Genomic DNA, 10,385 nt, shown 5'->3' on the forward strand with positions numbered 1-10,385 from the left:
TGCTTGGTTCCCACGTTCGGAATTCTCAAGCAACTTAGCGTGAGACGTGTTTGAAATAAAATCCGACGGTTTTCAGATAGACCGGTCAAACACTGTCCTTCATTCTGAGAAAAGAATGTAGGATATCACATTGTGGGAGCATCATCTGTGTGTGGGTTATATTGATATAAAATTCAGAAGTCATCCCCAATAAATCAGCAGATGAGCCTCTTGCTTATAAAAGCAACTCATGGTTCGAATGGAAAAGCAAGTTCTGTAAGATAAAGTACTAAACATTGCTGCCATTGACTAGGACCATTATTTCTTGTCCTATTATTTATGTTTTTAAAAGCTATTAAACTCTTATAAACTTTTCCTTCAACTATTAAGCACTTCCTACTCTTAGACTCGCATGCAATCTCTGACAGACTCGAGAGTTCAGAGTAGTTCAACATTTTTTCAGTCGCTGTAAGCATACTTTAGCGCTCTATCGTTTCGTTTACATTATAAGGATTCAGTGTAATTTCTGGAATTTCTGGCCTTAATCTTTTCCTGATCTAAGAGTTGTGTATTCTACTTGATAATTTAGTCTATTCCAAAGAGGGTTGTTCATAATTCATTGGTCAGAACGCCAACAACGTGACCTACTAGCCTCACTCTGATCACTCCATTCCCACAAGCTCACAAACAGACTTATCTATGGCATCGCTTTAGAATTCAGGCACTTAGACTCTGGCAATGCTGCAATTGGACCCTTTTTGGGGTCTGAGTCCCTGGGCCTCAGTCCGGCCCAAACTCTTGCTGCTACCTGCAGCCACAGCTTTCCACTACCATGTCCTCGTACTGCTTATACACCACATTATTCCCTGCATCAATGTACAGGATGCTTATAGGGCTTAGCTTGGAGGGCACACAGCAGCTGGGAGGCGTTGACTCTGGATCCATAGAGTTCATTAGCGTCTGAATAATGGCATGATTGGTGGGTTCAAGGTGCGAGCGCAGTGGGAAGTCGCATGCGCCCTCGCAGTGGTATGCGTCATAGTCCAGTGGCGCAATTATCCAGTCATCCCAGCCCAGCTCTTTAAAGTTCACATGGAGCGGTTTACGAGTGCAACGAGTCCTCCGTTTACCGCCTCCTTTGCCCCCACCTCCTGTTCCACCCCCACCTCCAGTTCCAGTCCCACCCCCGCCAACTGTCCCGGCTCCCCCTGACCGGCCAGCTAAGGTTGTTCTCCTCTTCCGGCGGCGCCTGGGTCGTCTGTTGCCCTTGACGTCACCATCAAGCATGTGCATCGCCTTCATTTTTTCGCGGATCTCCCTAAACAAGTTCTCCTTCTTGCGGGCATGAGAAAAGACAACCAGCAAAGCTCTCTCGTGCCGCTGCTGGCTGTTTGAAGATAGACCAAGTAAAGTAGGGTCCACTAATTCATGCGTTAGGTCAGAAACAACAGCTATGCTGAAACACATATATTTATGTCCTTGAGCTGTCCTGTGCACTTTACGATGGGCCTTTACACTTGCTCCAATGTCAAACACATCCCAAGTGTTCGAAACGGCATCTAGAATGTCTATGGTCTTAGAGGTGAGCAGCTGAGGCTTGGCAGACAAGCCCAGAAAGGAGCAGCTGTAGAGCAAGAGACGATACATGCTTCCTCCAAAGGACAGTATTTTTCCCAGGTCAGATGGCAGCTTCCGCAACACTCGTAACTCTGCCTCCACCAGCTCCTCTGTCCTCGAAAGACCGGAGAGGTCAAAGATGTACTGCTGTTGGGATTCAGCAGAAGGCTCATCTGCAAGTGTACAAAAAAATCAACAGTATCAAGACAAGAAGTTCAATCTTAGACTTTAAAAATGCACTGCTTACAAGGAATTTCAATAATGCTTCAATGTTAATTTAACTTTTAGAGAACTTACAGGTCCCAGCTGTCTGAGTAGAATTCTTACATTCCATTACCTGTTTGCAAGTGGTCTACAGAATGGCCTCTTTTTTTGCTAAAAATGCCATACAGACACGGTCAGCTTTGCTTAATGAAAATAACACTGGGGGGCCTGGACTGGATTCCTCAAACATGAGGCACGTAACACTGGGCCAAGGTAAGGTGGAGAGAGTTTGGCTGACCTGTCAGACTGCCTCAGTCCTTGGCAGCATCTCCTAATTATGCTGATTGAGTGTGAAGTGAGCTTGATGGGATGCTAAAAAGACCTGTGGCCTTCAGCAAGCCCCTTTCTTCCCTTCTGCTATGCTCCTCAAGAGCAAGCAATAAATTCGAAGGAGTGGTAGGTGGCCTGGGGACACAATTAGATGTTAGCTGTTTTAAATGGTCGAACACCTCAGACTGCAACTATGTACTGGAAATTACCTGACCCTTGTGTTCTTATAGCATCGAAGTGCTGAGATTATTTTACCCACCAGCAAGAGACTCCAAGATGATTAGAGACTACAAGTTAACCATTTTAATGAGACATTTTTATTAAGATGTTTTTCTCAACAGCCATTTCTGAATCAACATGTGTGAAAATGGAGATGATTGTCCCACATCAGTTTTTGTGTGTTGCATATGTTCCCCAAAGAAAGAGATCTATTCTAAGCCCATGTCGCACTATGCCATCCGTGACTGAAGCAATGCAGACGAGAGCTTTGCTAAGAGGGACCAGACCCAACAAGTAAAACAAACTTCAATGCTGACGTCTTGACATCTAGCTCAACCGTAACAGCCAGAGCACTGTGCAACCTGAGACGCAGACCACAGCTCCATGGTTAAAACATGAAGGGGATTCTTCTAATACAAGTGGGTAGCACGAGGACCCAAGGCCAGATCTGGCTTTATCGTGTTGACTGCATATCACAAAAAAAGAACTAGGAAAACGAGTAATTGCAAACAGTTAAGCATCTGCTGTGAACAGCCACACAGACTGGGTTTGTCCTATATTGCTCTCAGGGAGTAAAACAGATAGAGGCATCCACTGGAAGCTGCATTTCAGACTTTGTCTCATGCTGGGACAAAGAGTCAAAATAAAAGGTTAACACAGGTGGGGGGTCTCTAGGCAAAGAGGTAATATCTGCTCGCCAGGCAAAACAATGACATAACCTAAAAAATGACCTGGGAATGAGGTTTCATTCCAATCCCCCCACTTAAATTTAGGTCTACGACATGGGGCCAGATTTGCCCTCAAGGTTTTTCTAAGCCTCAGAGACTGAGAGGTCGTGGAGTTGAATTATGTCGGATGATGTGAGCGATGTGAGGTGTTAATTCAATTTCAAACCTTTCAAAACAACTGTATTATCCTTTCTCTCAGAAAAAGGTTCTCAACCTGTCTTTTAACACAGACTGCACCTCTATACATTGAGCCAGTTAGTGCTAGTTATGGAGATGTAACCAGTTTTAATTACACATTGTATTTACTACTATGTAGAGTTCAGCAGAGAACCAATAACTAGAAAGTATATTTAATAATTAAAGAAATGTTTGTTAGCATTACAGAGCAAAGCATTGTTTTTATCTTCCATTGTGCCCTATGGACTTTGAATTGAGCATAACATAAAAACCACCCCTTGTTTCTACACTCACTGTCTATTTTATCAGCTCCACTTACCATATGAATTACTTCGTAGTTCTACAGTTACTAACTGTAGTCCATCTGTTTCTCTGCATGCTTTGTTAGCCCCCTTTCATGCTGTTCTTCAATGGTCAGGACCCCCACAGGACCACTACAGAGTAGGTATTATTTGGGTGGTGGATCATTCTCAGCACTGCAGTGACACTGACATGGTGGTGGTGTGTTAGTGTGTGTTGTGCTGATATGAATGGATAAGACACAGCAGCACTGATAGAGTTTTTAAACACCTCACTGTCACTGCTGGACTGAGAATAGTCCACCAACCAAAAACATCCAGCCAACAGCGCCCCATGGGCAGCGTCCAGTGACCGCTGATGAAGGTCTAGAAGATGACCAACTCAAACAGCAGCAATAGATGAGAGATCGTCTCTGACTTTACATCTACAAGGTGGACCAACTAGGTAGGAGTGTCTAATAGAGTGGACAGTGAGTGAACACGGTATTTAAAAACTCCAGAAGCGCTGCTATGTCTGATCCACTCATACCAGCACAACACACAATAACACACCACCACCATGTCATTGTCACTGCAGTGCTGAGAATGATCCACCACCTAAATAATACCTGCTCTGTGGTGGTCCTGTGGGGGTCCTGACCATTGAAGAACAGGGTGAAAGCAGGCTAAAAAGGTATGTAGAGAAACAGATGGACTACAGTCAGTAATTGTAGAATTACAAAGTGCTTCTATATGGTAAGTGGAGCTGATAAAATTGACAGTGTAGAAACCAGGAGGTGGTTTTAATGTTATGGCTGATCTGTGTAGCTAGATAGATCCAAATAATTTACCAAAAGATTAAGATAACATTTAACATGTTTTACCCATTTTTGTATTTTTTTAATGCATTTTCTCCCCATTTTCCTCCTGATTTAGCGCACTTAATTTGTCTTCTGCTGCTGAGGAATATCCGATTGCACCTGAGGAGAGCATGTCGCTGTACACGCCTCTTCCGACACGTGCACAACCATCCACTTCTCAGTTATCTCTTCCGCCAGTCAGGGTCCTTACACAGCGTATAAAGATCACACCCCACACATAGTCCGGCCCCCACCCTGCAGATACGATGGCCAATTAGTATCTGCTGCAGACACTGCCAATTGTGCCCGCCAGATGGCGCCCAGCAGACCGTTGGCAACACTGAGTTTCGAACGGAGGAGTTCAGAATCTCGGCACTGGTGTGCTAGCGGAATATCCCACTGTGGTATGACCGTAAATGCTTTGGGTTACTGATGGCATAAAAAAGACTATGCCAAAACATTACAATAGAATAGCAAATTATGCCTCACAGATAATTTATTGATTAATAAATTACTGATTAATACATGCGGCCACTGTTAAGGGGAACCAGTGCTATAAGATCATAAATAACAGCATGTTTCTTATTTATATATCACAATGAAATAATTAATTGTGTTTCTGTTAGTAGGACATTTCAGTACTGACTTAAGTTTGTACATGTTTTTATTTTACAGTTATAAATGACAATTTAACTAGGTGGTGATAACAGGATGTGAGCTGCACTGCACTTTGGTTTGACCTCTCCATCTCTCCAGTCTCTTCATTAAATGAAGAATGGTGTTCTTAAGGTTTTACACTATTTTCTTAGGCGGGAAAATAAGCCACCACAGCCAAAGTTACATTTTGTGAAGTCGCTATTGTACGCAATAATGCGTATTTGAGCATGAGTTTTGAATTAAGTGTTTTTTTTCTTTATCAGCAACACCTGGATGTGAATCGCACGCTCTTTCCGAGCATTCAGCTCAACACGCCAGTGAACTTTATTTATCACAGATGGTGGAGGTAACACACATTTAACTTTACATTTCGTATGTGTTATTTAAAATGACTTATTTTAGAAGAGTGAAATATCTGTGTGGAATGTCTGAAATATGCAGTTAATATAAGTTATATACTGTATATGTATAAGCAAATAATATACAGTTTGTTAATAAAGAAATATGTAGATTTCATATATACCTATATATATATATATATATATATATATACAGGGGTTGGACAAAATAACTGAAACACCTGGTTTTAGACCACAATAATTTATTAGTATGGTGTAGGGCCTCCTTTTGCGGCCAATACAGCGTCAATTCGTCTTGGAAATGACATATACAAGTCCTGCACAGTGGTCAGAGGGATTTTAAGCCATTCTTCTTGCAGGATAGTGGCCAGGTCACTACGTGATGCTGGTGGAGGAAAACGTTTCCTGACTCGCTTCTCCAAAACACCCCAAAGTGGCTCAATAATATTTAGATCTGGTGACTGTGCAGGCCATGGGAGATGTTCAACTTCACTTTCATGTTCATCAAACCAATCTTTCACCAGTCTTGCTGTGTGTATTGGTGCATTGTCATCCTGATACACGGCACCGCCATTGGATGCACATGGTCCTCCAGAATGGTTCGGTAGTCCTTGGCAGTGACGCGCCCATCTAGCACAAGTATTGGGCCAAGGGAATGCCATTATATGGCAGCCCAAACCATCACTGATCCACCCCCATGCTTTACTCTGGGCATGCAACAGTCTGGGTGGTACGCTTCTTTGGGGCTTCTCCACACCGTAACTCTCCCGGATGTGGGGAAAACAGTAAAGGTGGACTCATCAGAGAACAATACATGTTTCACATTGTCCACAGCCCAAGATTTGCGCTCCTTGCACCATTGAAACTGACGTTTGGCATTGGCACGAGTGACCAAAGGTTTGGCTATAGCAGCCCGGCCGTGTATATTGACCCTGTGGAGCTCCCGACGGACAGTTCTGGTGGAAACAGGAGAGTTGAGGTGCACATTTAATTCTGCCGTGATTTGGGTAGCCGTGGTTTTATGTTTTTTGGATACAATCCGGGTTAGCACCCGAACATCCCTTTCAGACAGCTTCCTCTTGCGTCCACAGTTAATCCTGTTGGATGTGGTTTGTCCTTCTTGGTGGTATGCTGACATTACCCTGGATACCGTGGCTCTTGATACATCACAAAGACTTGCTGTCTTGGTCACAGATGCGCCAGCAAGACGTGCACCAACAATTTGTCCTCTTTTGAACTCTGGTATGTCACCCATAATGTTGTGTGCATTGCAATATTTTGAGCAAAACTGTGCTCTTACCCTGCTAATTGAACCTTCACACTCTGCTCTTACTGGTGCAATGTGCAATTAATGAAGATTGGCCACCAGACTGGTCCAATTTAGCCATGAAACCTCCCACACTAAAATGACAGGTGTTTCAGTTATTTTGTCCAACCCCTGTATATATACATACACACTGATTAGCCATAACATTAAAACCACCTCTACACACATTGTCCATTTTATTGGCTTTACTTCACCATATAGGAGCATGCTTTGTTAGCCCCCTTTCATGCTGTTCTCCAATGGTCAGGACTCCCCGGGACCACTACAGAGCAGGTATTATTTGGGTGGTGGGTCATTCTCAGCACAGCAGTCACAATGACATGGTGGTGGTGTGTTAGTGTGTGTTGCGCTGGTATGAGTGGATCAGACACAGCAGCACTAATGGAGTTTTTAAACACCTCACTGTCACTGCTGGACTGTGAATAGTCCACCAACCAAAAACATCCAGCCAACAGCGCCCCATAGGCAGCATCCTGTGACCACTGATGAAGGTCTAGAAGATGACCAACTCGAACAGCAGCAATAGATGAGTGATCGTCTCTGACTTTACATCTACAAGGTGGACCAACTAGGTAGGAGTGTCTAATAGAGTGGACAGTGAGTGGGCATGGTATTTAAAAACTCCAGCAGTGCTGCTGTGTCTGATCCACTCATACCAGCACAACACACACTAACACACCACCACCATGTCAGTGTCACTGCAGTGCTAAGAATCATCCACCACCTAAATGATACCTTCTCTGTGGGGGTCCTGACCATTGAAGAACAGGGTGAAAGCAGGCAAAAAAGTATGTAGAGAAATAGATGGACTACAGTCAGTAATTGTGGAACTACAAAGTGCTTCTATATGGTAAGTAAATGTGTCTACAACTCAGATGGAGTCCACCTGTTGGACAGTTTGAAAAAAACACACCTGGGTTCACATTGCCAGAACAAAAACCTAGCCATGAACTCGAAGGAATTGGGCATCCCAAATTGGTTTTCAGTGTTTACAGTGACCCTAATAATGTTGAGATAGAAGAAGCCTGATACAACAACTTTGAGCCTTTTTCAAGCTGCCTGTTTGAGCAAATTGGACAACCAGACAAGAAGGGCCTTGGCCAGACAGGTGAGAACTAACCCAATGGTCACACTCAAGAGCTCCAAAAGTCCTGAACAGAGATAGCAGAACCTGTTGGATAGACAACTATGTATTTAGCTCTCTATAAATCAGGCCTTTTTGGCAGACTGGCAAGATAGAAAGCCACTGTTGATTAAAATGCATATAACAGCTTGGGGTTTACTAAATGGCAGGTAAAGGAAAAAATATCATCTGGTCTAATGAGATGAAAATTAAAATCTTTGGTCAGACCATAAAGCACTATGTCTTTAAACAGGGCCTGCACATCACCTGGCTTATACCATCCTTAAAGTGAAACACGGTGGTTGAAGCATCCATATGGGGTGCTTTTTAAAAGCAAGTACAGTTAGAGTGGTAGTTAAGTGATGGATGACTGCAGCGAAATACCGGAAACTCTACCAAAGTGAACGCAAATTTAGACTGAGGTGACAGTTCACCTTTCAACACATCAATATCCAAAAACAACACCTGGGTGGCTTTGTGGTCATTTTCTTATTTGTTCAATTGGTCCTGAAGAAAGCAGTTTACATATGCATGCCATTTAATCTAAAAGAGTTTCAGAGCCAAGAATAATGATAAACTGTGCAAATCCAGGTGTGCAAAACTTATCCAAGCAGAGTTCCAATTGTAAGAGATTTCAGTGTTGGATATAAATGTAAATCATTTTACACACGGAAACACACACAGTGACCTCTATGTGACCTTTTCAGCTATAACAAAAGCCACTTTTCTGAGAAAGCTTCTTATAAAACTTTTAAGTATTTGCATGGAAATTTGTGCCCATTAAGTTAAAAGAGAATTTGTATGGCTGAATTCAATATTTTTTAATTTGAAGCTTCAACATAAAATGTGGTAACTAATTTTAATTTAGTGCAGGTTGGCACAGCAGCACAATACTTTATTAAACTAGTTTTAATAAATATCTAGGGTTCGGTCAAGTTGGATTATCATAATGCACTGTATACCTGATTAGGACTGCCATATCGATTAATTGATCACCTAACAAGCAAAATATCAGACTCATTATCATATACTTTGTTTATCAATTTTTATATGTTTTGTCATTCATTGCCTTTAAACCATGGACAATGTGTAACTATATTTAATTGTTTAATGGTTAGGTTTGCTGGAGTTCCTTTTAGTATATTTTAATAGTAGGTTTTATATGCTACAGTTATTGTTCATGCTTATTTATGTATGTCTGTCATTTATAGTACAATATTATATAACTGGCATAAAATACATTAATCACAGGTATTTGGATTAGAATTATTCATCGGCTAAAAGTTCATGACAGGCCTACCTGATATATGCCAAACCTGCCAACCAAGCCCGCTCTCCTCTACACAAAGACTTTAACAGAGCAGCATCAGGTTAAACAAGACTAGACTGGGCAAATTACATGCAGTGTAGACCTGCATATAAAGCAACATATGAACAACATGTGGGTGTAGCGAGTTATAGGGAATATGGATTGGCTCAGTAACATAACATCTGGAAAGACAGTGCATCTGGAGAGTGTACAGTCCAGATGTGCGAATTTTTATATGAGGATTTATGCATTGCAATAACTTTATTATCAAATCACTGATTGCTTAAATCACACCAAATCAGTGATAGGTCTACAGTTATTTACACCCAGCTTTGGCGAGTTGATGAGATGATAAATTTTTAAAATGGCAAAGTGTTCACATCTGGGTGTTGTGGTATTGTCAGGTGTCGGTGCATATATTACTCTCTTGTTACACAACTGAGTGTGCAGCTGGCCTATTTTAATAACAGCGACATTATGTGTGAAAACAGATACATGTTAGTTTGCAGAGGTTATTGTTTTATTTTATTGATCTGTAAATAATTATAACTTTATGATAAAGGCTACCTGTATAGAACACTGTGACAGGTATATGATGTACAGTTTGGAGGCCAATAACTTGTTTGTTTGTTTGTTTAATTTTATGTTAATTTCCAAGCAACTAGATAGTTTACATTTTTGCATCTTTTTATTTTATATCAATCACATTATGCACAATAAAAACATCATAAAATCTTGTGACAGATATTGAGAAAAGGCGTATATGAGCAGTAACAACAGCAGCAGGGGGATTTTGGTGTGTAGTTGCCAAAAATGTAGCAAATCAGTAACAAATGTAATTAATACACTGACCCTGCGTTAACACCATCTACATATAATGAATGTATAGAGGAAATAAAGAAAAGTTTATAATGTTTCTGTCATCCCCCCTCTCTACATGCCATCTAACCCTGGTGAGTGATGAGTGTGCCCACCTCTGCTCAGGTCCATGAAGCTGGTGACGGTGTTGGTGCGTCTGCGTGCGCGCGAGCTGGAGCTGGAGCCGGAGCGCTGGAGCTGAGACTGAGCGCGGTACAATGAGAGCATGTAGTCCGGTACTAACACCGCCGAGCTGTTCCCCTGCGCCCTCCGCACCCTCTCCGCCCCCTGCACCTCCAGCGCGCTACCCAAACACACCGCGAGCCACAGCCACCCAGCTCCGCTCCTTCTGCTATGCAT

General features: G+C 42.3%; 1 protein-coding gene across 1 annotated transcript; it reads right to left on the reverse strand.

Moving 5' to 3' along the window:
• Window positions 1–783: 783 nt before the first annotated feature.
• gdf7 (growth differentiation factor 7) lies at window positions 784–10,385 on the reverse strand. Its single transcript, XM_063007718.1, has 2 exons — window positions 10,142–10,385; window positions 784–1,769 (listed from the first exon to the last, which is right to left on the reverse strand). Exons 1-2 carry the CDS (start codon window positions 10,383–10,385, stop codon window positions 784–786), a joined length of 1,230 nt encoding a protein of 409 aa, XP_062863788.1.

The sequence above is a fragment of the Trichomycterus rosablanca genome, chromosome 13, assembly GCF_030014385.1.
Source record: "Trichomycterus rosablanca isolate fTriRos1 chromosome 13, fTriRos1.hap1, whole genome shotgun sequence".
In the NCBI taxonomy this organism is placed as follows: Eukaryota; Metazoa; Chordata; class Actinopteri; order Siluriformes; family Trichomycteridae; genus Trichomycterus; species Trichomycterus rosablanca.

Coding starts and splice junctions, on each gene's coding strand:
- gdf7 (XM_063007718.1), bottom strand. CDS start 10,385: ATGCATAGCAGAAGGAGCGGAGCTGGGTGGCTGTGGCTCGCGGTGTGT. Junction 1,770..10,141: donor CTTCATGGACCTGAGCAGAG/GTGGGCACACTC, acceptor GTACACTTGCAG/ATGAGCCTTCTGCTGAATCC.